Below are 27,831 nucleotides of genomic sequence, written 5' to 3'. Positions count from 1 at the left end.
AAGTCTGTGAATATCTCAGTGCGGGAGATACCAATGTGGTCTAGCCAATTTTTGCAAATAACATCAATTGTACGCTATCTGCCTTAAGTACGGGTCGCTAAGAAACTTTGACTGGACGTTTAGCTACATGCAGCTCCCAAGCTCGACACAAAGGTGTTTCAAATTCATTGCTCGTCTTCATGTAACTTGAGTCTTGCAACTCATCCGTGTATCCAGCACTACGTCACAATATTGTTTACGCCGCCCAACTTGCAACCAGACTCGTTTCTACAAACTCGGATAGGTTCACCAAAGCCTTTTGAGGACTGACAATATCCAGGAAAGGTATGTCCACCTTGAAAGTGTTCCAAAACCAGGTCCGGAACTCGGCCGCCAGCATACTGTCAACCCCGAACGAGGGCAGCGGCTTACGCTCGTCGACCTGGTCCATCGGCATGAGAATGAGGTTGCTGAAACGTCTCTTGGCGAGGCGCAAGATGGCCTCCTGCAGCGACGCCGCGGCCACCTCCGCGCCGAACATGGCGAGCGCATTGTTCGGCACTTCCTTGACCCATGCGGCGGCGGCCGCAAGCTGGCTCGCATCGGCGCCGCCGTCGCCCGATTCGTTCGCGTCCTGTTCGGCCAGGGAGCGACGCCGCCAGCAGCGAGGTGCGGGCGTCCTCCATGATGCCGTTGTTGACGTCAAAGCCTTTATCCATGAGCTTGCGGATGCCGAGCGGCTCCAGGCCCGTCAAGATGTGCGCCAGGTTCAACGCCGGGGTCTGGGAGCCGCGGTGCGCCGCGAAATCGAAGTCACCGCCTGGGCCGGCGAGGCCAAGGTCGAACACCTGCAGGAACTCCTCCTCGTTCAACGGCTGGATGCCCTTTCGGAGAAGCAGCGCCTCGATCTCCGGGTTCTCGTGCAGGTAACCGACCTCGGAGATCATGCCCAGCCCGAGCGCCACGGCCGGCTTGTGATGAGACCGCCGCCACTGCGCGAACGCATCCAGAAAGCCGTTGGCGGCGCAGTAGTTGCTCTCTGTCGCGGTCCCGCAGCTGCCCGAGAGCGAAGACGTCATGGCGAAGAAATCGAGGGCGTCGTCGTGGCCCTCGAGAGCGTAGTGCAGGTTCCACGTCCCGCTCCATTTCGGCTGAATACCGGTGTGCCAGGCGTCGTTGGTCATGGTGGTGAACAGCGCCTCCTTGAGACCCATGGCCGCCTGCACTACGCCGCCGATGGGGCCAAGGGCTGTGCATGCCGCCACGGCGTTCCTCACGTGCTCGGCGTTGGCTACGTCGCCCCGGACGACGGTCACGGTGGCGCCCGCGCTCTGAAGTCGGGATACCAACTGCTGCGCGCTGGGCTTGTCGCAGCCAGATCTGCCTAAGAAGACGAACTTGCGGGCGCCTCTGGCCACCATCCACCGACTCAGACTACGACCCAGGCCACCGAGGCAACCTACCAGAAGGTATGTCTTATTCGCATCGAATATCGTCTTGTATTTCGCGGTTACGACCTGCCCATCGTTAGCCACCCTATCTAGCGCACCGAAAGAAAACGGTGTTTCAGGTTGGTGGAACTTACTGGAACTCGACTTTTAGGGTTCTCCATGGAAACCACCACTTTCCCTACCCGATCTTTGTTGTTGAAGTAACGATACGCTTGCGCGATGTCGGAAACATCAAAAGTCGCAATAGGTGGCGCCTTAACTTTGCCTGCTCGGTATAGCTCCAGGGACTCAGCAATGAGCCTAAGCCAAGGTTAGCAGACGGACAACTCGAGTCACAGAACCGAAAGCGCAAGTCTGTACTTACCCATAGAATATGTTGCGGTAGTAAGGATCCTCGGCATAGAAGAACTCGGACAGGTCGAATGCCGTAAACGTACTGTTCTTCAGGAAAGCGTGCATATCGAGCTTGCCGGCGTTAATCAGCTCACGCTTCCCGATCTCCACGAAACGGCCAAAGGACGCGATGCAGCCCCAGCTCGCATGCATCAGGTCGCCGACGAGCGAGTTGACGACCACATCGACGCCGCGGCCGCCTGTCGCGGCCCGGAACGCCCTCGACGAACGACGCGTCGCGCGAGTTGAAGATGTGCGCCGCGGGCACGCCCATCTCGCGCACGAGGTACTCGCGCTTAGTGGCGGACCCGGCCGTCGTGTAGACAGTGGCGCCCATGTGCTGCGCCATGGCGATAGCGGCGAGACCGAAGGCCCCTGCGCCGGCGTGGATCAGCACCGACTCGCCGGCGCGCAGGCTGGCGCGGTCGCGGAGCGCGAATAGCGCGGTGCTATAGACGGTCAAGAGCGTCGGCAGCACCGTAAACTCCTCGTCCGGCAGCATCTTGTGGCACGACGCGGCGGGGACCCTCTCCGTCGTGCCGAAGTGGTTCGGCGCCAGGCCCGCGACCCGGTCTCCGGGGCGTAAGTGCGTGATATCGGGCCCTACGGCCGAGATGACACCACTGAAGTCCAGCGCCATCGTCGCACCTCGCGTTTCCACCCGCCCGCTCATTGCGTAGATGTCCTTGGCGTTCAGGCTGACGGCGCGCAGGTCGACATCTACGTAGCCTGGCGGACAGGCCGACGGGGGCTCCGAAATCTGCTGGAAGTGGATCGTGTCTGTCATACCGACCTGGCCGATTGCGATCTTTGCCGGAGCCACCTCCTCGAGCGTGGCCGTCGCTTTAGAGCCGGAGTCGGACTGCTGCTGTGGCTCCTCTAGCCTCTCACGGAACAGCGCGTTCAGGGCCAAGTCAGGCACGAAGCGGCTGACGTTGAGTAGGGGACCGCGCTGTATAAACTCGGTGTCATCGGTTGCGTAGTGGGTTCCCAGCACCCTCGTTAAGTTCTCGCATGTCGTCGCCATGATGTTGGGGTCGGCCGTGTTGGCCGCCCCTATATCGAGGACGGCGAACCGCAACGACGGCTGCTCCAACATGAGAGCGCGCGAGAGACCGCTCGATAATGTCAAGTCCGGGTTCGGTGCCTCCATCATGTCGGCTCCTGTTAGCCACACGATGCGGGTCACCACATCGGTTATCAAGCGCAGACGGTTCATATCGTCTGCGCTCATGGTGGCAAGAAACTCGCCCTCGATCTCCAAAAGGGATATGCAGACCGTCTCCCCGGTGATCTTGGCGCTGTTTATCCCATCTAATGTAGTAGTACTGATTGTACAGCCCGCCTTCTTGCCCAAATAACTGCCGATAGCAGTCACGAGGGCGTCGAGCTTGGATGAAGACTTGTTGGGTTTCTATCGGGACGATTAGTGAACCGCGATTGGGAACCCTGCACCAGTGCAGTGGTATACAAATAAGGGGGCAAAGTATCTTACCAAGATGAGTACTTCCTTGCCCTCCAATCCTGTCATCTTCTGGCCGGGTACTGCTAATAGAGTCTCGTGCGGGAGCCTCAGGAGAACGAAACCAGCAGCCTCGAGACTCGAAACAGTTTCGTCAGTAGTCCGTGTGATAATAACAGACCGGTCCGACGTGAATGATTCAAGCTCCTTCGCCGATTGGGCCCAGAAACTCTTCGCAGTAGAGTACTATATGCCCGTCATCATGTTAGCAGTTTTGAACAGGTCATGAGAAACTGGTTTTGATGCTCACGCTTTTAATTAGAACCACATCAAAAGGTTCCGAACTCTCCGACTGAATGCACAACTTGTTCTCCTCGTCAAGGTCACCCTTAATCCAGGATCGACAGCGGGGAAAAGCAGTGTCCTTGTCCAGCAGGGACAAGCACTGCTTGGCCGCACACTCGCATCCCGAGCCGAGTTCCAAAACACGCATTCGCGGAAACTTGTGGCTGATCAGATCCAGCATGGCTCCGAACACTAGCAGGCTCTCGTTGTCCTTCATATCGGCGGCCTGCTGCGCAGAGAAGGCACCAACGTAGTCGCGGAGCGCGCCCTCGGCGCCCGGATGCACGCGCAGGATATCGGGTCGCCAGAGGATGCGCAGGCACGGGTGACGCTCGAGATAGATGCTGCTGGGCGCTTGCACGGGCGCTTTGCCTGTGTATAGCGACATGCGCAGGTCTTTGAGGTCGATGGCCGGCGTGCCGTCGGGCAGGCGCAGAGTGCAGTCGACTTTGCGGCTCGAAAGTCCCGTCCGCTCCATCCGCGTGTGCACCCGGCACTCCTTCTCGGCGCCAACGCTCGACGGGCCGCCCGGGGGCACCTGGATGCGGCACTCGCTTATGAAGATGGGGACGTAGGCACGCAGCGTGCTGAGGTTGCCCGCCGTGCCGCCCATGATGGCCGCTTGGATGCAGGCGTCGATGGTGATGGGGTGGGCCGCGTAGTAGACGTCCTTGGCATTCACCGACGGCGGCTGCAGATGGGTGGTCGCGATCGCCTCCGTGCTCGTCCTGTTGCCATCGGTGTGCAGGCTGGTCAGGGACTGGAAGTAGGGGCCGAAGTTCAGTCCTTCCTCACGCGACTTGTCGTACCAGCGGCCCATGGACCAGGCCTCGTAGCCCTCTCCAGATACCAGGCTGCTTCCCCGCTTCGCCTCGGCCCCTGGCTCAGCCGTCACCCGGATGGAGCCGGCGCAGTGCAGCGTCGTCTGGCCTGACGCCCAGGAGGAGACGGTGAATTCGTACCAGTCGGAGGACGCGTCGGCGGTGGAGATCTTTTGCTGGCACAATGTCGTGTGCAGTTCGGTGTGCTCGAATTCGGGGTCTGACTCGTCGCGCACGAGGAAGGGCGCTGAGATGTTGATCGACCTACCCTCGAAGCCCATGGCCTCGCCGGCGACGAGCCTTGGTTTGAGGCCGAGGGTCTGTGAGAGCGCCTCGATGGCCATGGCGACGTAGGCCGCCCCGGAAGGACCACCTGCGACTCGAGCTTGTGGTCGCGCAGCCACGGCATCTCCGAGAGCCGCGGGATGTTGCGCCAGCTCCAGTCGATGCCGTTGCTGGCCGCCGTGCGCGTGCCCAGGAGCTCGTGCCGGAGGTGCGCCCGGTTGCGGATGTCGACGCTGGCGCGGGGCTCGTGCCACGGCAGAGGGCGTGTGTAGTCGAAGGGGTAGGGCGGCAAGTCTTGCAGCATCTCGCGCGTCTGCGGGATGTTGTTGTTCACGGCCTGCCAGTCCAGGCGGTGGCCGTGGCGGAAGAGCTCGCCGGCCAGTTTCTTGAGGCAGAGACTGGCATCCTCCTTTCGGATGATTGTGGGGGAGTAAGGGGCCGAGGTTTGGTCGCACTTGATGCTGGTCCGGATCTGCTGGACGGGACCTTTCAGGGCGGAATGCGGTCCTATTTCTACAAGGTGGTACTTGTCGTCGCCGGCTAACAGACCTGCCAAGGCCGAACTGAATTGGACTGGCTGTTCGAGATTCCGCCTGAAGTAACTAGCCATGTCGGTGGTCTCATCCACGGTGCCAACACTTTCGGGGGTGTGGCCGACGGTGGAACACATCTTGGCTTGCAATGGCTCACTTGTTGTATCCTTGGCGATGCTGAGGTGCGGCGCAACAAGCTCTTCGTACAGGTCACCAATGGCAACCATCATGTGCGAATGATACGCCCGCCCGCCAGTCTCAAGCAGACGGGCAAATTTCTGTTGGGATTGCAGCTCTGCTTGGAGAGTTTCAATGGCCTCTCTGGTGCCGCTGAGCGTGACACTCTCCGGCGCGTTCACACAGGCTACGCGTACCCCATCGAGGGACTTCTCTTCGATCATAGTCCGGGCTGCCTCAGGGGTAACGCCGGCTGCCATCATAGCGCCTCGCTCTTGCAGTTGCTCGACTGCAAAGCCGCGGAAGTAGGCAGCTAGAATAGCCTGAGAGGCGCTCAGGAGACCGACTCCGTACGAGGCAGCAATTTCGCCTGACGAGTGCCCAATTACTGCAGATGGTCTGATACCCCAGCTGCGCAAGAGATCTACCAGAGCGATCTGAACGGCGGTACATAGTGGCTGGCTCCGTGTGACATCGTTTACCTTGCTCGTCGCAGGAGGGTCAAGGATGGCTTGTTCTAGCGTCCAAGTCGGGGGCATATTGTGCGGGCAGCGACTGCAGAGTGCCGTCGAGCTTGCGAATACTGGTGAGGAATGATTCGTTGTGTTGTATCAGCTCCTTGGCCATACCGGCGTACTGTGCTCCTTGGCCAGTGAAGATGAAGGCAAATGGCAGCGGCTGTTCGCCTTGTGCGGACTGGTCCGGTGCCGCCGCTTCAAGTGTTGTGGGTTTCGGGTCAGCCTTGACTAGGAGGAAGTCCCGAAGCCGCAGTCTCGACTCCCGCTGAGCCAAACTGAAGGCCAGGCTAGGTAGGTCATCGGGGCCCGATTGCGCAACGAGTCCAGAAACCTGCTGGCGCCTCATCTCCAGCGAGTGGGGCGAGGCAGCGGAGAAAGGGAGGACAAAGACTTCGTCCGTCAACGGTCTATCGTTTCTTTTTCCATTAACCAGCGCAGGCCCGTTCAGAAGTGGCAGGTCGTTCAAGTAACTGCTGACAGATTCGAGAATAACATGCCCGTTGGCGCCGCCATACCCGAACGAGTTGACACTGGCCCGCCGAAGCGATCTCGGCCACGACTCTGGCTCATTCAACACCTTCATGTTGCGAGACTCCAATTTTACTGCAGAAAATGCGTCAGCGAAAAAACAACGAGACTTTATTCGATGGGATAGGTATGCGGGTATCTTACATTTTTTGTTCAGTTGCTTCACCCCATAGGTCGGCGGGATCATGCCATGTTCGAATGCCAAAGTGACCTTCATCAGCGACGTAAGGCCGCTTGCAGCTTCGCTGTGGCCTAGGTTTGTTTTGACCTAGGTAGGCATCTTGTTAGTCGAATTGGGACTTGGGATCAAATGGTAAAGGTGAGACGAACCGAACCGATCATGAGAGGCACACCCTCACGAGCGGTGAAGCAGCTTGCCAAGGCGTCTACCTCGATAGGATCGCCCACCGCTGTGCCCGTACCATGGCACTCGATGTAATCCGTATCGGCAAACTGAAGTCCGGCATTCTGGTACGCCTTCCGGACAACACTTTCCTGCAGCGCAGCACTGGGAAGTGTGATGCCGGGGTCCGTCCATTACTACAAGGTGAATTGCATTAGCCCCCCTTTCCAATACCAATGTAACCACGGAGAAGGGTCACTTTAGGACAGGATGACGAACGCATTGATGGCAGTACCGCGAATAACGGATCGAATCTTGTTTCCGCTCTCTGCTGCCGAGGAGAACCGTTTGATGTAGATGGCATTCACACCTTCGCCACGAGCATACCCATCAGCAGACGCGTCAAAGGTGTGGCAAGTCGAAGTGGGAGATAGGAAGCCTCCTTTGGCAGTTCCTAGATGTTGCTCGGGGGAGATGATGAGATTAGCGCCTGCCACAATGGCTCCGTCACAATCTCCGTTCTTGATGGCCGTGACGGCTTGGTGGAGAGCGTAGATGGTAGAGGAGCAGGCGGTATCCAGCGTCAAGCTAATTGGCAGGTGAGTCATTCTATCAGCCGGACTATACCTCGAATGGATGAAGTAAGTGGATGTTGCAGAAATGCTTACCTCGGCCCTTGGAGGTTGAATACATGGCTGATACGGTTAGCCATGATGGACGTGCCGCCACCTGTTGCGGCGTACCGATGCAGGTAGTCTGGATCACGGGACTGGATGGACTGATAGTCCACGGTGAAGTTCCCAACATAGACTGCCGTGTTGGTACCGGAGATTTCTTCCATGGATACGCCTGCGTCCTGGAAGCATTGGAAGACCACCTCCAGGAGCTTTCGCTGTTGGGGGTCCATGTACGCGGCCTCGAGGTTGTTGATCCCGAAGAAGGCGTTGTCAAACTGCCGCACATCTGTCTTGAGAAAGTAGCCGCCGTCCACGTTCATGGCCCCGGCTCGGTTGTTGTCCTTGTGGTAGAAGCCGCCGATGTCGAAGCGTTCCTCTGGAATGGGGCCTTGTGCAGACTTCTTCTGGTACAGGAAGTCCCACAGGTCCGACGTGGACTCGATACCGCCCGGTAGGAGACAGGCTGGACACCGAGTAAGCATGCGGATGTTAGCTGTATTCCTCATCTGGCTGAGGGGAGGCGCCAAGGGGACATACCCATTCCAGAGATACAAACTGCATCATCGTCAATCACGGTGGAAAGAGATGGCTTGTCACTCTTTGGCGACCATTCGAGGGGCTTGGTCTCCGAGATGACGACCCCGGTCTTCTCGTTGACGGCCAACAATGGGCCTGGGATGTCTGCTACAACTGGCTCACAAGTAGTGGTCATTGTGAAAGTGTTGAGTGACAAAGCGTTATGGTGGTTCAGTGAGGAGGTTCTGCTGGGGAAATCTCTGGTCAACGAGACTTCAACGGCGAAGATGAGCAGCCTTTATGGTCCTAGATTTATCCATGCTGCGATACTATCTTGCCATGCTCTCCTGGTTAGTGAGACTGAGGGTACCTTACGAGGTGCATCTTACACTGCACATTGTATACAGTATCCCTGTTATCTCTAGGTGTTGACGCTTTCAACCCAAGATCCTGATATCGGAGCTGACGGCCTGTCGTCACTGCCTTGGTTGTCATCTAGGACTGGTCTACTTGTTTCCCCTCCGTCGTTATCTTGAAGCCTGTGATGCTGGGTTCGTCATCCTACGTACACACCATCCATGGAGTAATCCAGAGTTACCGCGTATGATAAGCCGTCGTCAGTCCCTCTGGCACTTGAAGATCGGATAGACTCGAAAGATAAGTCCGGATTCTAGAACGACACTGCCGGAAGCAGGCCATCACAAGGATTGATTCCTCTATGCAGCTTATACCAGCCACCAAGCATCGCATATGTGCCATAGCTGCACCTTATAGGCCCCTTTACGGTGTATCTACACCCATAGCCTGCTTGTGGGGTTGACGCCGCTTTACACGAAGACGTGGTCCTCCGGGAGAGGAGGTGTGACATCTGAAAGGCCATAAGGGGCTACGAATACATTAGTCCGTTTCTGTGATCGCCCGGGTTCTTTGCGAACAACATATCAACTACCGACTTGAACTTTATCTCTCTCTCTCTTCGAACAGAGAATCCATTCGACCAAACGCAACACTTCAAGAAAAGCTACTCAAACTCAGCTTTCATTATGGATATCAACGGATACGCCTTTGTCGTTGGTGGTGGTAAGCGAGCATTCCCCTTATCCGGCCAATGCAGTTTTCCTATTCCGCCGGGCCTGCTAACTTACGTTTGCCAAGGGAGCGGGATCGGCAGAGCGTGCGCTCTGGAACTTGCCAAAGAGGGTGCTGCCGGCATCGTCATTGCTGATATGAACGTCGAGGCTGCGAAGCAGGTTGCCGACGACTGTTTGAGCGTGGCAACCGCCCAGGGGTTCCGAGCTGAAGCAGTTAGTGTCGATGTAACCCAGAAAGACTCTGTCGACGAGGCCACTGGATTCGCGGTGCGAGCCTTTGGAAGGATCGACTATTGCGTTCACTGCGCAGGGGTAAGATTTTAGGCGCAGAGTCTCCCCTGCTCTCTCCCCCTATCCCCCTATCTCGCTCTCCTTCTCGCCGTCCAATGGCTCTGGCACGATGCAGAGATCAAGCTGACGGTATCTGAAACGGCTTATGTGCAGATCGGAGTGGAGAAGCAGCGCGAATTTGCGGAGGCTGACATCGACGAGTTCGCCCGCTTCCTCGAGTTGCATGTCACTGGCAGCTTCCTGCTCACCCGCAGCGTGTCGGCGGCCATGAAGACCCAAGAGGCCAACGCGAATGGCCCCGCCGCGCGAGGGAGCTGTCGCGGATCCATCGTGCTTCTGGGGTCCGGCTCCTCGTTCGTGGCCACCCCTGCCATGGTGCAGTATACCACGGCCAAGCACGCTGTCATCGGCCTGGCTAAGAATGCCGGTACGTTCCTTCTCCCCTCGCTTCCCCTCGAGCGTCTTTGACCTGCCTGTCTGGGGGTTCCCAATGCTGACACGTCGGATGCGGTATCTTTCAGCTCTTGATAATGCAGCTTACGGGATTCGCGTCAACTGCGTCTGCCCCTCCTGGACTGACACCCCCATGATCCAGAGGGCCAGAGACGGGGGCATCGACATCGACGCTTACGTCAAGATGGCGGTCCCTCTGGGCCGTATTGCCACGCCGGAGGAAGTGGCGGATGCAGTCGTCTTCCTCTGCAGCCGCAGGTCAAGCTACATGACGGGATGCGGCCTTATCATTGACGGAGGAACGACTCTTACCAGCCATGTCTAGATATCTACCTACATAGCTAGCAGGCCCAAAGGGGCAACCAAGCCTGGATTGGCCAATGCCGTCGCGTATTCTCCTTGCTCACTCGGGTCCCTGGCCAAGCTACACCCAATGTTACACAATATCTCCTCTACTCACGTCCAATGAATGCATTTCGCTTGTGTGACCTGTCGTGGGGATGTTATTGCCGTCTTATGTGACGTAAGCTGCGTGTTCCTGTGCCATTGCTTTGGGCAAGACAGCTATGCGGGGGATAACCCGAGATTTCCGAATGAAACGTCGATTCCCATTGGACGCCGGCCAGGGTCCCGTGTTTTTGTCGGATGCGCCCGCGCTGCAAGCCATCATAGCGAAGGGCGGTGGCTTCAACGCCCACCCGTGCTGGCGTGCAACGGCCCGTATTATGTCTCACGTCAGCTCCCACCCCCACACAGATACGCCCAAGATCCGTCCAGCTATGGCCAGGAACATGAGCGGGGCAGGTTTCTGACATGCCGCGTATAGCCAGGAGTGGTCTCGATCCCCGGCGAGACGAATCGAGACAGAACCGGCGCAACTCTACCCCCGTTGGCGGATAGAAACTCATCCCGTTCAATGGAAGGAAGCGCGGAGATATCATCGAGGGAAAGAACGGAGCAACTCTGTTTTCCGAGTCACCCATGTGTTGGAAGTGACGTTGTGGAAGGACGGTGTTTAGTTGCTATCAGCCAAGGAGAGGAGAGGTCGACATCCCCTTAACTAGAAAGGCCCCCTGGCGGAGAGAAAGCAATCCATCACATCAGACCATCATTGGAACATATTTGCAGACAACAGTCCACGGAATCATCCATACCGTCTCATCTTCACTTTACTACTTCAAACATGGCTACTTCCGAAGAACTGCTCACCACCAGCGCGGGATACGTCTCAACCTTCCCTGCCCCGGGTCTGCGCAAGACTGTGCGCCACATCACTGGGCACAATGCTGAGGGCAAGGGCGTCTTTCTTTCCACCGACTGTGGCGATCACCACCGCATCATTGGCAACGAGCAAGCCATCGCCAACATCCTCTACTCGACCAAGGAGACCCCTGTCGAGCTCAACGGGGACCACGATGTCAAGTACGCCAAGGAGACCGAGGTAAGTAAAGTAAAGCACAGTCCCCCCTGAAATGTCACATTTGGTTAAAACTCCTTCCTTTGAAAAGCCCGGCCTGCACATCCACAACGGCTCCGTCTGCCGCATGATCGACTTTGGCCCCAACGTGCTGTCGCCGATGCACCGGGCCGTCTCGCTCGACTACGGCGTCGTGCTCGAGGGCGAGTTCAAGCTGATCCTCGACTCGGGCGAGGAGCGGGTGATGCGGCAGGGCGACGTCAGCGTCCAGCGCGCCTCGGCCCACCAGTGGCACAACATCACCGGCAACGGCACGCTGCCCGGGCGCATGATGTGGATCTTGCTGGACTGCAAGCCCGTCCTCGTCGACGGGAAGCCCTTGACCGAGGAGCTCAACGAGCTGCAGCCGTACTACGAGGGGCGCTAAGCGAAGCAGACGGCGATGGTGGTCCGGTCCAATACACACATGTGGTGATGTTGTGTGTGTCTGAGTTACGAGGGTTTGCGGGTGGCGTGTGTGTTTGTGTGTGTGTGTAAACGCCTACTTGGTGGAGTAGAGCAGCTAGTACAAAAAAGAACCCACTATCATTGAACTACCCATTTTGTCGCTTATGTTAGATCTGCTTCCAATGGATTTGACCTGATGCCTTCGTCGAGTGCTGTATCGGAAACAAGCAACTTTCTCCACATGCCAGGTATTCCGGTATTACTTGTACAAGTCCTGTGTGCCTTTACGCACAGAAACCGCTGCGTTCGTTTATGATGGTGAGCAAATAACTACCTGGGGCAATAAGACTTGTGGTCCATCTTCAAACAATGATATGGATGTATGCTGACACGGTCATATTCAGAGTGTGGGGGATGAAACACGAAACAACTGAGCCAGAGATCGTTACCAAAGAATCACTTTATCAGACATGACAGAGCACTTCAGAACTGCGGACTTCATCCAAATCTCATTTCGAATTTGTCTCAAGTACAATATCTCAGATAATACCATGCTTGCCACTAGCTATATAGTCCTCCTACCCATTCGCTGTTGCCGATGAGTTTACAACTCCTCATCCCCCCTCCCAAACGCTTGGAATGCGCGTCCTTCAGCTTTGCGAGCTTGAAGTCCCGCCAGAAGATCAAGTCCTGCGATTGCGCACTTTGTGGTCAGAATACAAAAGATAGTCGGAGGGCACGAAGGAACTGGAGTTTCGGAAACTCACCCAAAACGTCCGCCAGGCGAACGTGTCAAAGAATCTGATGATGCTGGTCGTTTTCCCGTACCAAAACCACGCAGCTGGAGATGGCTTCAAGCTTTCCGCTGCTACGTTTGCGGCATACTCAAACCGGTTGGTGGTCTCTGGTACCCTCTGGACATGCTTCTTGAACTCGGACGCAAGAGGTGCATAGTAAGAGCCTGGATAAATGATTAGAGTCTACATCTGGGAAGGGCATGTGTTGTTTTGGCAGATCGCACCTTCAGGTAGTTGTCTGTGTACGTCGTTCTTGAGTATGTTGGTCCCGATTTCCCCGGATATGATCTTAGGTGGGCCAGTCCGTTAGCCACATACTGTTATACGAATAAGGGACTCGTGAAATTCCAAATACTTGCCGTCACCACCCGGACACTGCGGATTGGAGTTGCAGTCAGCCATTTGTAATTATGATCGTGAGGGCCCTGGTGGAGGATCTTACTTCAGCGGAGACATCTCCACTCGCAGCGTATTCGACCAGTGGTGCAGTGCCGCCTTAGTCGCATTGTACGAGGCTTGAAGGGGTCCGTTAATGCAAGAACGTCTCTATAGAGGGAAAAGTCGATATTCGGTCACACATACATCCATACAGGTACGGTACCACGCCCCCGATAGAGCCGATGTTGACGATGGCCCCGCGGGATCGAATGAGCATATCATGAAAATGGTGAACCATCTGCATTGGGCCGAAGAGATTGACGTCAAACATGCGCTTGACCGGAACAATCTCGGTATCAATCGCGGTCATGGTGTAGCCTTTTGAGACGTTAATATCATATGTAGTTTCGGTCGCGACATCCAGGTGATATTCGGGGAGGACGAGGATTCTCACATAGTCCGCTGCGAGACATGTAGGTCAGTCATTGAGTTCCATGTAAGTAAAAGGGGAAGGAGAAGTATGAGAGTATGTCACTTACGCATTGTTCACCAGCACGTCCAACCGACCGCCGGTAAGTTCCTGGATGCTCTGCTTCAAGTCCAGAATAGACTGCTCGACAGTCAAGTCGAGCTTGAAGCAGGTGATGCCCGGTTCGCTGAGGTGGTCGCTCGACTCGGTCGGAAGCACAGTAGCAATGGCATGAAGACCGCGACAGGCATACTCTTTGACGAGAGCGTCCCCGATCCCTCCTTTTCCACACCTGTAGTGCTGGTCAGTACGTAACTCTGCCAATTGCTCGAGTCTTGGGGGAACATACCCGGTCACCAAGGCGAATCTTTCTTTGCTGGACATGACAATGCGGTGCGAGTTTACGACTTGTAGAAAGAACGTATGAGTATCGGGGGCACTGGCGTTCTGTCCTTCGAATGACAATAAGACTTCCGCTCCAAGAGACAAGCGGCTGAGCAACCTCTGTTGATTGCAGTCGTCTCGGCCATGATCCTGCGAATCCTGCAGTTTCCGTCTTGGGCAAGCATCTCATCATGGCTATCAGATGCATTGGCATTTGGGATCTAGCGCTATGTTCGTGAGCTGAAGCTGCATAGTATAACCAAGGTCGGGCAACTTAAAGCGGCGAGCACCTGCAAAAGCAGTCAGATCCAGGATCGGATGCGTGCTTATAGCTGCATACATGCATATGCAATTGCCCCTCCCGCCTTTTCCAGCACGACTATTATCTCCCCGAGTCCGAGTTCTATTCCGCCACCGACGAGCGGATAGATTGATTGCACCGGGCCTTGATGGATTACGCCGACCCGGACAGCACACTTCTAATCTTCGGTGGCATGGGTGCGCGTCTCGCACTCTCGCTGCTTCCAGAGGACGAAGCCTTCTGTGCGCCGACTCCAGAGGAGCTCCTGCATTCCAACTAGGCATCTGTTGACACCTTCTCGCGCCTAGTACGATGCACTCGACTCTCCGGCACCTCCTCATGCGGGCCAGATGGGCTTTGACAGCGTTTCCCACCAACATGGAAACGAGAAAAGACCTCCTGTTCTTGTTCGTGCTGGGCTCTGCCGCCTTCGCAGTGGTCTTCTGGAAGACCACCAAGGTAGGACGACGACCCCCGAGCTGGCCTCCAGGGCCGCCAACTCTGCCCCTGATTGGCAACCTCCACCAGATACCCAGACACAACCGTCACTTACAGTTCCAGAAATGGGCCAAAGAATACGGTCCGATATACTCCCTGGTACTGGGAGGAGAGCCATGGTCGTGCTTTCGTCTGGTCAAGCCGTCAAAGACCTTGTAGACAAACGAAGCGCCATCTACTCATCAAGGCCAGATGCATACATACCACAGGACATTGCCAGCGACGGTCTTCGGCCCCTGTTCATGGTGAGTTTCCACATGGCCTCCTGGCTGAACATTGGGAAAATAACACAGAGTGTAGGAATATGGCAAGACTTGGCGTATGGTTCGGAAACTGGCCCACAGCGTCTTGAACGTCCAGGTGGCGCGGACATACGTGCCATATCAAGACCTCGAGGTTAAAGCCATGCTTATGGGACTCCTCGAGAGCCCAAGCGACTTTGTCAACCATATACGACGTTATACCATGTCTTTGACCACACAGCTGACTTTTGGGCACCGAACCCCGACAAGTGCTGATCCAACCCTCTTGGAAGTGTTTGATGTATGTGTTACTCGCCACTTCTTGCCAGAATGATGCTTGCCCTGACCGGATAGATATTTGAACAATTCTCGGCAATGGCTACCTCCCCAGTAAGTGTCCAAGGCATACTGCCTAGATTGGCCCCTATTTTTCTGGCTCCATATTATAATAACGAGCCTATCCACGGTCCGAGTTTTTCTTTTGGCTGACCTATGCCGGGGAACAGTCCGCGGCGATACTTGATGTATATCCTGTGACCAGAAATCTGCCAAACCGCCTTTTCCCCATTATTAAACTCGGAAGGAATATCATGAAAGAGAACATGCATTATTCATGAAGCTTTTCCTGTGTGCGCGCAGCCAGCTACAGCAAGGGACCGCCATGGTAAGTCGCCTTTGATCCGAATCCCTGCTCGCTCTTAACCGCGACTGACAACGAGACTAGCCCTGCTGCTGCATAGACCTGCTCCGCCTGCAGAAAGAGCAGGGCTTCTCCGACGACATTGCGTGTTACATGAGTGGCTCTCTGCTCCAGGCCGGGTCCGAAACAACCGCGGCCATCTTGATTGGCTTTGTCCAGGCCATGGTTGTCTTCCCCGAGGTGGCCGCCAAAGCCCAGGCTGAAATTGACCGTGTCTGCGGAGACCGGCTGCCCGATCTCAATGACTTCCCGGATTTGCCCTATATCCGCGGTTGCGTCAAGGAGAGTCTTCGGTGGATGCCGGCTGTTACCTTGGGTGTGCCGCACGCGGTGACACAGGACGATTCATATCTGAATTATCACATTCCCAAAGGTTCAGCAGTTTTGATTAACGTTTGGTAAGCTCCAGAAGTAGCATACCTTCCAACCTTGTGTCCTTGTTCATACGATTGGCGAAAACTTTTGACCCGCTAACAAAGGTGCTCCAATGCGCTCTCAGGGGTATCCAAAACGATCCAGCGAGACACACCGATCCTCGTCGGTTCGACCCATCCCGGTGGGCGGCTGATGCCCAGAACTCGGCCGAGGCGGCAAACAACCCCGACGTTAGCAAGCGCGACCATTTCGCCTTTGGTGCGGGCCGGCGAATCTGCCAGGGCATGCACATTGCCGATCGATCGCTCTTCTTGGCCATATCCCGCACGCTCTGGGCCTTTGACTTCAAGCGCGCGGTAGATGGTCGGACTGGAAAAGAGATGGTGCCCGATACGGACGACCTCATGGACGGTCTGTTTACGTGTCCGACCCCTTTTAAGTGTAATATAATGCCCAGGAGTTCGTGTAAGGATCTGCTTGTCAGGAAGGAATGGGAATCTGCTACTGGCTTGCTCGACGAGAACTTGCAGTGGAAGGCAGCCCCCGAGGGCTTGGTCTGGAGGGATTACGAGACACAATGAGGAACTATATTGCTAAACCCTTGGTCTTTCGGATACCAAGAAGTATGTGTTGGGTAGTTGTGAGACAGTAGAAGTGGCTTCCTTTTTAGATATATCCAGGATAAAATGACGTAGCAATTAGCAAGACATACATGGTGGATCAAAGGCCTCAAGACGAACACTTTGTAGAGTCTCCCTGTGATGCAGAACTAACACCTCGTAAACTGGAGCAGATCAAGCAAGCACCTCTCGGCTATACGCTTGAAATGACCAGGAATACTACATCAGCAGTGGCTGACAAGCTGTTGCTATCGATTCGTGACCTGAGGCTCCGTCGGAACTCTTCCAGCGCAACTATTCGTTCGGTCTTTACCCCTGGAGTTAAAGGCAATGATATATCAGTCGATGCTGCATCCATTCCGTCCCTGCGGCCTCGGGGGCGGTGCAATTATAACTCCGTGGTACGATTGAAACAGTTGTGTTCTTCAAACCAAGGCCGGTTCTCGGCTGCAGTGTAGCCAAGTACATTTCCTGCCAGGGTATATCTAGATACTACCGAAGCGAATACAGAACCGAGCACGCCCAGGTCGTTGACTGTACGACACTACTCTAGATTAAGTTATACTACACCCGTTACACGAATACCAAGACATACATGCAGACCTGATCATGATTGGCCTAATCCTCATTTTCCTTAGTCTCGCACTACTATACAGCCTCTACGGATGGGCTCTCCCGAAGCCCATCCCTGGCATCCCGTACGAGGCCACAGCCACCAAGAGCCTGTGGGGCAACATGTCCGAGATCATGGCCTTCAAGAAGCGCCACGGGGAGGTCCGCCCCTGGTTCGCGCGCCAGGCCGTCAGGCACCGGGCGCCGCTCACCCAGGCGTGGCTGACGCCCTTCAGCCGGCCGGTGCTGATCCTCTCCGACTACCGCGAGGCGCAGGACGTCTTCCTCCGGCGCGGCCGGGACTTCTTCCGCGGGCCGCGCAGCTGCGACGCTTTTCACGGTTCCATCCCCGAGCACCACATCGCCATGATGAGCGCGGACCCGCGCTTCAAGCGCAACAAGGAGCTCGTTCGTGACTTGATGACGCCGGGGTTCCTGCACGATGTGAGTTGTTTGTCCTGACGGTGGTGGTGGTGGTGGTGGCGTGGTGATTTTTCTGTAAAGTACCTATGATGCGGTTTTGCTCAGTCGCTGACCGGCCACGCGCCTACAACACCAAAAAGGTCTCGGCACCCCAGATCCATGCCAAGTCGATGATGCTGGTCGACCTGTGGACGCAGAAGAGCCGTCTCGCGCAAGGCCGGCCGTTCGACGCTCTGGCCGACCTCTTCGACGTGGCCATGGACATGATCAACGCCGCCGCGTTCGCGCTCGACGACGACATGAGCACTACCAAGGCGCAGCTAGACTTCCTCAGCAGCAGCAACAACAGCAGCCCGGCTTCGAGCGGCGACGACAACGACAACGACAAGAACGCATGGTCCCCCGTCACGTCCGCGGGTCCCCACGGCGGCGTCCAGTTCCCGCGCCCGCCGGAGCTGCCCGACATCGCGGCCTGCCACGCCCTGGCCGGGCACGTCGGCGTCCTGTTCAACTCGCTGGCGCCGCGGCTCGAGGACCGCTGGCGGATGCTGACGAGCGCGCGGCTGCGGGCCAGCGTGAAGAGGAAGGACCGCATGATCGCCCGCGCGATCGAGAGGAGCCTCGAGAGGATGGGGCGCGGCGGCGGCGGCGGCAAGGAGGCCGTGCCTACGTCCGCCCTCGACCATTTGCTGACGCGCGAGAAGGCGGCGGCGATGAAGACGGGCAGGGAACCGGACTTTCATTCGCGGAAGATATACGATGAGGTAAGCGGCATCATTTTTTGGATATCATGCGTGATAAGAAGACTCAGGCATTAATTTACGTTACATCTACTAGCTCTTGGGGTACATCGTCGCTGGCCACGAGACCAGTGCAACAGGTCTATCTTGTAAGCCCGCTAAACGGTTACCATTTATATGAGGTACACGGAGGGAGATCTTGGTTCCCACCTGAACAAGCCACAGGCACTTAGAAATCCGCATACGTTGACATGATTACACGACAGGGATGATCAAGCTGCTGGCGACCCATCAAGACGTGCAAGCGCGCCTGCGCGGGACCCTCCGGGCCACCTACGCCGCCGCCACCACCGAGTCGCGCCAGCCGACGGCACAGGAGGTCGCGCTCGCGTCGGCGCCGTACCTGGACGCCGTGATCGAGGAGTCGCTGCGGTACGCGCCGCCGATCCCGCTGCTGATCCGCACGGCGCGGGCCGACACCACGCTGCTAGGCCACGCGGTGCCGCGCGGCACCGACGTCTTCATGCCCGCGCTGGGGCCCGGGTACACGGCACCCGCCGCCGCGGCCGTCGCGGAGTCGGCCCGCTCCGAGAGCTCCCGCGCCAAGGGCTGGGGCGGCCGCTGGGACGAGGGCGATATGCACCTGTTCCGGCCCGAGCGGTGGCTCAAGACCGACGAGGAGGACGGCTCGAAGGAGAGTTTCGATCCGCAGGCGGGGCCGATGATTACCTTTGGGCTCGGACTACGGAGTTGTTTCGGTAATTTCCCTTTTTCTTTCTTTTCCCTCCTTCAAAATGGCAGTAAGTGATGAATACATACCTCTGACAGCACAACAGGGAAACGTCTCGCGTACCTCGAGATGCGAATGATGCTTGCACTCCTCGTGTGGAATTTCGAGTTCAAAAAGTTGGAAGGGCCATTGGCGAGCAACGAGGCCAACGAGTCCATCACCACGTACCCAAAGTCTTGCTATGTGGCACTGGAGAAGCTTTCTTTGTAGGCAAAATGACGGCTTAAAAAAGGAGTTGGACATCTTGTACAGCACTCTTGTAGTAACGGATCGAGGTACGTCTCTACTTCCTCGCCTTCCATGATTTGATTTCAACCTGTAACATGGTAGCGCGTTGGGGGGATGATATTTAACTGTTTATCTCTGTCCTGTAGCATCTGGTCACGATGGCAGCGGTGCTGGCGACCATTTTGTGGTAACGTTAAGGAATCAGGGGCTGGCTGGCCCGGTAAATTCTGTATATCCAATAACAGTATACTACGTGCTAGGCCCATGTGCTCTAACTTCTATTTAAAACCCTCAAGTAATGCCATGTAAGACTAGATCCGATAACCTAAGCACGACGGTATCCTGTATAAAGATGATACCACTTTATGCTGCTCCTCCATTCTCCTTGACAGCATTGACATCAAGCCGCTTCCACGGCGATAGTACCGCCGCCACGAGAGCGACCCCCATAAGGGCGCACTCGAAAAAGTAAGTCACCCTCATCCCCTGAAGGTAAGACGCCACAATGCCGGGCAGGTCCGCGGGCGAGAACACGCCGCGCAGCTGGCCGGCGCCCGTGGCGACGACCTGGAGCGGGTCGACGGCGGGCGCGAGGCCCGGCAGCGACCCGATCAGCGTGTTGACGAAGGCGGACTGCGCGGCCGAGACGCAGAGCGCGCCGCCGAGCGTCTGGAAGCTGAGCAGCATCGACGTCGTCGACGACAGGTCCTCGGGCGTCGCCGACGCCTGCCCTATCACGATGGGCACCTGGAACGCGCCGCCGAGCCCGAGCCCGGCCACGAGCTGGTACGCGACCCAGCGGCCCGTGGCCGTGTCGACGTCGAAGGTGGCGCAGAGGCCGCAGCCGAGGACGCCGAGGCCCGCGCCCGCGACCATGAGCGGGGTCGCGAGCCCCGTGCGCGAGATGAAGACGCCGGCGGCCAGGGCGCCCGTCATGGCCGAGACGATGAAGGGCAGGTTCTGGACGCCCGAGATGACGGCGCTGCTGCCGCGCACGGCCTGGAAGTAGATGGGCATGTAGTAGATCATGGAGAAGAAGGCGCCGGGCAGCATGACCGCGTACGCGGCGGGGGAGCAGGATGCGGCGGCGCCGGAGCAGCCGCGGGACGAAGATGGCGCGCTCGCCCTGCCACCACTCGCACAGCGCGAGGGCGGCGAGGATCAGGACCGTGCCCACGAGGAGGCCGATCACGGTAGGGTTGGACCACGGGTAGATCTGGCCGCCGTAGTGGACGGCGAGGAGGTAGGCGATGACGGCGCCCATGAGGAGGGTGGTGCCGATGGGATCCATCTGGAGCAGTTTTTCTCGCATAGTGGCGACCTGCGGCTTCGCGGACTCGGGCATGCGGAGGAAGAGCACGATCACCCCTATCGAAACGGCACCGATCGGTAAATTGATCCAGAAACACCTGGTACCTGTTAGCCTCTGGATAACAGCTCTCTCTACTATAGAATCAACTTCGACGTCATACATACCATCTCCATGTGGTGGTGGAAGAGAAAACGCCACCCAACAACGGCCCGAGGACACTGGCAAGCCCATAAACCGCCCCGAGAATACCAGTATAAGTCGCACGGTCCTTGGACTCAGCCACAAAGGCGATGATAGTATAGGAGCCCGAGCCGACGCCAGCAGCGCCGACGCCTGCGACGGCACGGCCGATGATGAACGAAGGGGACGTGGGCGCCACGGCACAGATCAGGCTGCCGACCTCGAAGATGACGATGGCGGCCAGGTAGCTCGGCTTCAGGGGGAAATACTTGTACAGCTTGCCCCACGTGGACTGGAAGCCGCCGGCGGTCATGAAGAAGGCGGCGCCGTACCATGCCACGTCCTGGATACCGTGGAACTCATCCGTGATGGCCGGGATGGCTGTTGCGACAATGGTCTGCAAGTAGTCAGATATAGCTCAAGGCCCCCTCCATACCTGCTTAAGTTTCGGGGGCTGACGACTCGAGAAAAACTCACATTGTCAAGTGCGATGAGGAAAATGCTAATATTAAGAGCCACGACGATCATCAGCAGCTTGAATCCAGTAGGAAGATCCGACGTGGGCTCAGGCAGCACGAGGCTTTCGCGCATCGTCTCGGTGGAAGCGGCGATCTCTGGGGGCAGGCTTTTCCCGATGCCGCCTGAGCTTGTGCGGAACGACTGTCGACTCCATCGCGAATGCCCCTTGTCCGACCTGGTGCTGTGTGCCCTGCGGGGAGATGCAGGGCTTTGCGTGCTGGAACTGTTGAGCCCGCCGGCGGATTCATGCCAGCTTGTTCTTTGGGAAGGGATGATAGCATCGGTGATGCTGAATCTCAAATTGTCCAGAGGCAGGAAGACGCTTTCTGTCTCGGGACTTAGCCCATCCTGCGTGCTCACTCGGGGCTCATCTGCATCCGACGTTGTTGTTGTTTCGGGGTCGTACCGGCCTTTTTGCTACCGGTATGCCGTTCACCAACTCGATACCTAGGTTAGGCTCTGGCAGCATGGCTGTGTTAGAATGGCGATGGTCCTGGGTGATCGCTTGACCAGTGCATGGATATACAGGCAAGACTATGTATGTATGTTATGGATCTCTACGATTGAGCTTCTGCGGTATTATCCGCCCTGAATCGGATACAACTCGATATTCCTTTGCAACACCGATGCTAGCTCCAAATGCGTGTTGATGATGCTCCAGTGGCAGCAGGCATATAACTCCTCCACCTTCTTTGTAGGAGCATCATTTGCTACATTGTGGTAGAACAAAGCCTACCTGCAGCATATCCTCGCCTACTGTACGTCCTGCATCCGCTGGAGTGTGCATATCTAGGGATGGTTGGATGGAAATCGTAAAGTCTCCGAATCTGAAGGGGGCCAAATTTACTTACAGATACAGATACACCACTCGACAAAGAAAAGGTATGGCTTTGTTAATGCCAAGACACGGATGGATTGTTGGTCCGACTTTGAGGCACCGGCCCAATGGGATATCCAACGGAATGTTGGAGGGATGACGAGAGAATTTAGCCACGTCCGTTCCCGTTCCCTTTGCGGCTGCACAACATCTCGACAGGGATGGTGAGATCTGAGACCACAAAGTACCAACGTGGGAATAACCCAATGTTGGTGGGAAGATTACCGAAAAGGACGATGGATGCCACGAGGGCTATGCAGAATAAAAGTAAGATGTACCTAGTGACTATCTCGCAAGCCTTGCAATATACCCGAAACCCCGGCGAACTGCAGCTCCTCCATCGTCTCCTCCCACAGACGTTCCGAGAATGCCTGGCCCTCTTTGGTGTACCAAAGCTTCGGGAATCTGACGATCCGGTGTTAGCTAAGTCTGTAGGTGCTTTGGAGTCGCCCGTGTCCGTCCTACCGAGGGCACACGAGAGAGACCAAGCAGTAATCGATGATAGATAGCAACAAAAGAACTCACGGTTTAATCGCCCAGTCACTGAGCAAACTCCCGTGACACTCGCTGCCCCGCGCCACCGCCGCATCCACATAAGTCGTCGCCCCGACGTCCACGTCCCTCGCCACGAGGAACTGGAAGACGGCCCACAGCCGGACCGCGACCGAGGAGAACTCGCGGAAGAAGGCCGTGCCCTTGGTCGTGCCCGGGTTCGGCATGTTGACGAGCACGTCGTCGGGCCCCACGAACTCGGCCGCGAGCTTGGCGAAGAAGAAGGTGAGCAGGACCTTGGACCGCCCGTACTGCACGAACTGGTTGTAGCCGTCGGGCGTGTCGAGCTGCTGCAGGATCGGGCCTCCTCCTCCTTTGCTGGTCCCCATCGGCGTGGAATAGGCCAGATCCGACCCCACGATGCTCAGCACCGGCGGCCTCGAGGACTTGGAATTGGACTTGGACTTCTTGAGAATGGGGAGCAGCAAAATGGCCAGGAGCGCCGTAGAAAGGTAGTTGACCTGCAGCGAAGTCTCGTGCCCCGTCGCGGCCACGACCGAGTACGCCAGCTTCATGAGCGCCGCGTTAAGAATGGCGATATCCAGCCGCGGCAGCGTCGCGCACCTTGCCGCGAAGTCGCGGACGGAGTCGTAGGATTCCAGGTCCAGCGGCCACACGGTCACCATAGCGTCCGGGAACTGCCGGCGCAGCAGGTTCGCGGCGGCTTCGCCCCGGACCGGCGAGCGCACGCCCATGACCAGGTGCGAGAGCCCGAGCTCCAACAGCTGTCGGCACGCGGCAAGCCCTATGCCTACATTGCTTCCGGTGACGAGGGCTACTTGGCCTTCAAGATTGATGCCGGTTGGTATGGGCTTCGGCTTTGTGAACTGTCGGTAGAGGAACCCGAAGGCGGTGGCTTCAAAATCAGCTTCACTTTCCAGTCGTGATGACATAATGGTAAATCGTGAGCGAGCTTCGCGGGCGCGAGGATTAGCGTGTGCAACCTTTCACAGAGGGTTACCACCAAATCAGGTCTACTTAATGGATTTCTAACTGCGAAGCGGAAACCATTAGTACGTATCATGTAGCAAGGAGATGATGCGACGGTGATCGCAGGCTCGGCATTGTGTGTTCATCCGGGACCGGATAGTTTATTTGCCCATTGCCTGCCTACATATGCAGTAAGATTTAGAAGATATGCAGGTAAGTTCTTGTGCATACATTGATGGTACGTGACGGTACATCAGCACAGTAACAAGAAAGTCCAAACAGCCCCTATCCAATTTCTATACTAGTTGTCCAAGACCTTCACCAACACCCAGTGAGTTTGTTTCTATTACCCCTTAATGAGGGGAACATAGAATCGGAAGCGGTTGTGAGGATCGTATTTGGCCTTGAGCCCAAGCAGCCTCTGCATACGCCAAGGCTCATAGCCATAGATAGACTCGAGAGACTCATCGCCAGTGGCGTAGTTCGAGTAGGTCGTGGGGCGACGTCCTGGCTGGCTTGCGTACCAAACATCGCGAATATCATTCGCCAATTTCTGAGCGGGAGCCATGAGCTCAGGCGACGGAATGACAAACGTGGTAAAGCTTACGGGTCATAATGTTAGCGATACTCTAAACCGTCTTCTCCCAATCGCTCACAGATATTCATGCAGGCAACGGCAGATGGAGAGGGGTGGGGACATAGACTTACGCAAGGTGAAGATCATCGCGATGAGGATACGCAGTCAAGACGGGGTCTACAGCCTGGACCGCCTTCGTAGAGTAGCCCTCATAAAAGATCACGCCGCCGGCCGCCAGGCTCGGGTACGACGCCATAGTGGCGTTAAATAGGGTCAAGATCTGGCGCTGAGAGGTGACGTTGTACGAGCGGAGGCCGACCGACGTCCCGGCTTTCAAGTTGGACAAGCAGCCTGGACCGCCCTCGGCCATGCCTTGGATCCCAGCAATCTCGGGATACGGGACATCGCCCTGCTGCTGCGAAAGGGCGGGGATGTCGTTGAACGGTTTCAGGATCTTCTCGGCATCCTTCGCGGACCCGGCATAAGCAAAGTTCCATGACAATACAGGCTAGAGGACGTAGTTAGATCACAAGTACTTGTTTTTGGAAGATCAAAGGCCAAAGGGGCTCAGAGCCACTTACATCGGTTGTGTTAAAAGCCGGGTTGATGATCACGGAGCCAAACTCTACCCCCCATTTCCGGTGGTGTCTTGCCGTCCTTGTGAAATGAGTTCAACCTCTCAAACAGAATTTCCAGCTTGTCTTGCGACCAGACATAATTATGGTAGTGCCACGTATCGATTTTGCGACGGTAGATCTTGCTCTCCGCGCTCGTGACGATGCCGAAGTTGTGACCGGCTCCTTGCATGGCCCAAAACAAGTCACTATGGCTATCCTTATTGACCTTGATGGTCGAGCCGTCGGCCAGGACCACGTTCAGGTTGATGAAGTTGTCACTGGCGAGGCCATGAAGCCCTTGGTAACGCCCATGGCCACCACCCAGGGCAGGCCCAACAAAGCCGACGCAGTTGTTGCTTCCCGTTGCTATGGTTTCAAGGTCAGCATGTATTTCATGGAGTAAAATCCAGCAAATGAAGGCACTCACAAGTGACATAGCCGGCTGCCCAAAGAGTTCGTACAACATCTCCAATGTACTGCCCTCCCTGGATCAAGGCAGACTTGCCCCCAGGCTGAATTTTGATGGAAGTGAGCCCAGTCATGTCTATCGTTATCCCTTTTAACGTGGCCACAGCTTCAGAGGCCCCATGGCCGCGGTTAGTAGCTAGAAACTCGATACTGTTTCTGTTGCAGTACTTGACCTGGGCCGAACTGTTAGCTGGATCCATCATAGATATCAAGCGAGCAACAGCTCAGCCAAGAGAGACTCACAATGGTCGATACATCCGACTCCTGTGCGGGCCTCACGACAAGCTCTAGACCACGAGGCTCCGTTGCAGTGTTCCATCTCTCGGTCGCATCCGCCCATCCAGCGTCGGATGGGCGGATGATAACCGTGCCTTTGGAAAGGAGGGAACCCAGCTCTCGCTGGATCTGAGCAACTGGCACGTCGCGGCGGGTAAAGGGAGCATTATGGAAATATTCTGGCACAGCAGGATGAGGTAGAGCGATGCTGGTGCCCACAAACTGGAAGAAGACAAGGCCACAGGCTATGCGGCCAAAAAGGGTGTTCATGTTTGCTAACATGGCTTCGGAAGGAGGTTCGATGAGATCAAATGGTTGATCGATGGCGTGTTCTAGGAGATCACCGGTTCAATGCCTGGATGGCGACGATGTTTTGTAGTCTGGCTCTTGCCTGGGCCAACGTATGGGATACGACTCATTTCGAACCGGCTCGTCCCATCGCCACGAAACGGTTCCCTCCTAATTCTCACGCATCAATATCTCCCAGCTGAACATCTCAGCTGCGCCCCTATCTTGAGTCGCTCAAGCCTCCCTGCCCTCCCTCGACGGCGGAGTATCATAAGTCATCCTTCCGGACAGGCCGTCGATTCCTACTAGAATTAATAGACTTCGCGCCCCTATCACAGCAGAGAAACACCTACCTAGGCCGCGATGGGAGACGGAGGGAGCCTCAACCATGGACAATACTTCGGAGAAGGATTCTACTCGATAACGTCAGCATTCAGCTCGTGACAGATAGAAGCTGTGTGATGAACCTTTTGCAAGGACTCGAGGAGGGTTGGTGATAGCCCTGGGCTCGATTGATGTTTCACTGTACTTGTATATGCAGAAGTACCGGTTGGGTACCGACATGGGTCCCACGCCGTACCAAGGATGTAAGCCAGCAGCTGTACCTATAGGCTGACTGCAGGATCGCACCTGCAGCTTCCGATACCCGTCTGAGAGACAAGTCTCGACCGGTCCAGCAGGAAACGAGTCCGCGGAAACAACGGCCCTTGATCGCAATAACTCCGTTCTTATCTAGATGACCACAAGAGCTTCCGCGATTAAAAGAAGCCTAATTTGCGGCCCCAGAGTGTTATCTTGTGTCCAATTTTAAACAGTACTTGCTTAGTCGCCTGCCTTAGTAGTGAATCATTGGCAAAGACCTGGAAGAGAACACGAAGAATAGTTGGGCAAGTATGGTTTGGGGTTGGCAACTCTGGCTTTCACCACGCCCGACGCGGCGCACCAGAACTCCTGCTGAACCGCGCATGCTCTCCGTGGACGACGCGGCGCTGTACGAGTTCAACTACGAGGATGGAGGTCGACTGTTTGTGAGGGAGACTCACTACGCAGATAACCCTTCGGTGAAGGCTGGGCTCTCCGGGCCGCCACTGTAAGACAAACCGACTCCCTTCGCCTCCCACGCTTCAACCACCCCTCCCCTTTTTAGTTGCCGTCCATTCTCACACGTGGCGTGGCGCATGCTTATCATATATTGCCCCCGGGACAGGCACATCCACTTACGGCAGACGGAGTTCTTCGAGGTCGAACAGGGCATCCTTGTTGTCGTGAGAAATGAGCAGGAAAGTGTACTCACCAAGGAAGATGGTGTGGTCGTCATTCCACCTGGAACTCGGTGAGTCTCGGCCTGACAGCCCTACCGCGGCCTCACCTCAGTCGCCACTACCCACATGTTTTGTTTCCTTTTCCTGGAATAGCTCTGCTGAGACGAAGTTGTCCTGCCGCCCAGTCACCGGTTCTGGGCACACAGCTCCAACAAGGGCGACCTCGTATTCAAAGTGCACGCGGAGCCCCACGAGGCAGAGCACGGCTTCGACGAGGCCTACCTGCGTAACGCCCTGGGCTATCTCCGGGACTGCCAGCGGGAGAAGTTGGAGCCCTCCGTCTTCCAGCTGGCCCTGTTTGGGTGCATGAGCGAGACGGTGCTCACGCCACCATTTTGGGTGCCTCTTTGGATCCTGAGCCTGCTGCACCACGTGCTGGCATACTGGATCGCGGCGCCCCTGTTAGGGTAGGAGGCAGCCAACACCGATCCTTCTCTGCAGACCACCAAGCTGACCATTCAACAGTTACCAGGCGACTTATCCGGAGTACAGTAAGGAAGACCAAGGCGACACTCACAAGTGGGACTAATCTCGTTTGCTATGAGTCACGTTGCTCGAACTAGACTGAACGAGCTGGAATGAGACTTACATTCCCAGTCTAGCAAAGCGTGGAGATCGTAGTTTGGCAG

At 56.4% G+C, this 27,831-nt stretch overlaps 9 protein-coding genes across 9 annotated transcripts; 5 read left to right on the top strand and 4 right to left on the bottom strand.

Annotated features, from left to right (window-relative positions):
- Positions 1-407: 407 nt before the first annotated feature.
- Positions 408-8,224, bottom strand: PG997_011130 (putative polyketide synthase; the record flags this gene model as incomplete). The annotated part of the gene is made up of 13 exons (XM_066815445.1): positions 408-1,496; positions 1,565-1,730; positions 1,795-1,866; positions 1,919-3,237; positions 3,319-3,531; positions 3,596-4,771; positions 4,822-5,963; positions 6,031-6,567; positions 6,637-6,760; positions 6,823-7,000; positions 7,115-7,423; positions 7,504-7,975; positions 8,050-8,224. The coding sequence occupies 13 exons, from the start codon at positions 8,222-8,224 to the stop codon at positions 408-410; spliced, it is 6,972 nt and encodes a 2,323-aa protein (XP_066664735.1).
- Positions 8,225-9,071: 847 nt separating this feature from the next.
- PG997_011129 (NAD(P)-binding protein) lies at positions 9,072-10,188 on the top strand (the record flags this gene model as incomplete). Its single annotated transcript, XM_066815444.1, has 3 exons — positions 9,072-9,431; positions 9,564-9,837; positions 9,947-10,188. The coding sequence occupies 3 exons, from the start codon at positions 9,072-9,074 to the stop codon at positions 10,186-10,188; spliced, it is 876 nt and encodes a 291-aa protein (XP_066664734.1).
- Positions 10,189-11,046: 858 nt separating this feature from the next.
- PG997_011128 (uncharacterized protein) lies at positions 11,047-11,707 on the top strand (the record flags this gene model as incomplete). The annotated part of the gene is made up of 2 exons (XM_066815443.1): positions 11,047-11,304; positions 11,372-11,707. The coding sequence occupies 2 exons, from the start codon at positions 11,047-11,049 to the stop codon at positions 11,705-11,707; spliced, it is 594 nt and encodes a 197-aa protein (XP_066664733.1).
- A 1,255-nt stretch (positions 11,708-12,962) lies between these two features.
- Positions 12,963-13,272, bottom strand: PG997_011127 (uncharacterized protein; the record flags this gene model as incomplete). Its single annotated transcript, XM_066815442.1, has 2 exons — positions 12,963-13,039; positions 13,107-13,272. The coding sequence occupies 2 exons, from the start codon at positions 13,270-13,272 to the stop codon at positions 12,963-12,965; spliced, it is 243 nt and encodes an 80-aa protein (XP_066664732.1).
- Positions 13,273-14,434: 1,162 nt separating this feature from the next.
- On the top strand, positions 14,435-16,452 carry PG997_011126 (cytochrome P450; the record flags this gene model as incomplete). Its single annotated transcript, XM_066815441.1, is given in 6 exon segments — positions 14,435-14,600; positions 14,612-14,799; positions 14,855-15,097; positions 15,380-15,460; positions 15,521-15,894; positions 15,996-16,452. The coding sequence occupies 6 exon segments, from the start codon at positions 14,435-14,437 to the stop codon at positions 16,450-16,452; spliced, it is 1,509 nt and encodes a 502-aa protein (XP_066664731.1).
- Positions 16,453-17,100: 648 nt separating this feature from the next.
- PG997_011125 (uncharacterized protein) lies at positions 17,101-19,266 on the top strand (the record flags this gene model as incomplete). Its single annotated transcript, XM_066815440.1, has 5 exons — positions 17,101-17,547; positions 17,667-18,290; positions 18,364-18,415; positions 18,533-19,024; positions 19,103-19,266. The coding sequence occupies 5 exons, from the start codon at positions 17,101-17,103 to the stop codon at positions 19,264-19,266; spliced, it is 1,779 nt and encodes a 592-aa protein (XP_066664730.1).
- A 3,184-nt stretch (positions 19,267-22,450) lies between these two features.
- On the bottom strand, positions 22,451-23,735 carry PG997_011124 (retinol dehydrogenase 12; the record flags this gene model as incomplete). The annotated part of the gene is made up of 3 exons (XM_066815439.1): positions 22,451-22,577; positions 22,698-23,668; positions 23,733-23,735. The coding sequence occupies 3 exons, from the start codon at positions 23,733-23,735 to the stop codon at positions 22,451-22,453; spliced, it is 1,101 nt and encodes a 366-aa protein (XP_066664729.1).
- A 265-nt stretch (positions 23,736-24,000) lies between these two features.
- On the bottom strand, positions 24,001-25,862 carry PG997_011123 (FAD-binding domain-containing protein; the record flags this gene model as incomplete). The annotated part of the gene is made up of 5 exons (XM_066815438.1): positions 24,001-24,256; positions 24,363-24,739; positions 24,856-25,214; positions 25,276-25,489; positions 25,560-25,862. The coding sequence occupies 5 exons, from the start codon at positions 25,860-25,862 to the stop codon at positions 24,001-24,003; spliced, it is 1,509 nt and encodes a 502-aa protein (XP_066664728.1).
- A 911-nt stretch (positions 25,863-26,773) lies between these two features.
- PG997_011122 (uncharacterized protein) lies at positions 26,774-27,731 on the top strand (the record flags this gene model as incomplete). The annotated part of the gene is made up of 4 exons (XM_066815437.1): positions 26,774-26,970; positions 27,088-27,213; positions 27,328-27,609; positions 27,668-27,731. The coding sequence occupies 4 exons, from the start codon at positions 26,774-26,776 to the stop codon at positions 27,729-27,731; spliced, it is 669 nt and encodes a 222-aa protein (XP_066664727.1).
- Positions 27,732-27,831: the final 100 nt, after the last annotated feature.

The sequence above is a fragment of the Apiospora hydei genome (genome assembly GCF_038363865.1).
Source record: "Apiospora hydei strain CBS 114990 chromosome Unknown utg000008l_segment0_segment0, whole genome shotgun sequence".
Classification (NCBI taxonomy): Eukaryota; Fungi; Ascomycota; class Sordariomycetes; order Amphisphaeriales; family Apiosporaceae; genus Apiospora; species Apiospora hydei.
Note: the sequence above shows the minus strand (reverse complement) of the source record. Positions and strands in the feature narration are given on the sequence as shown.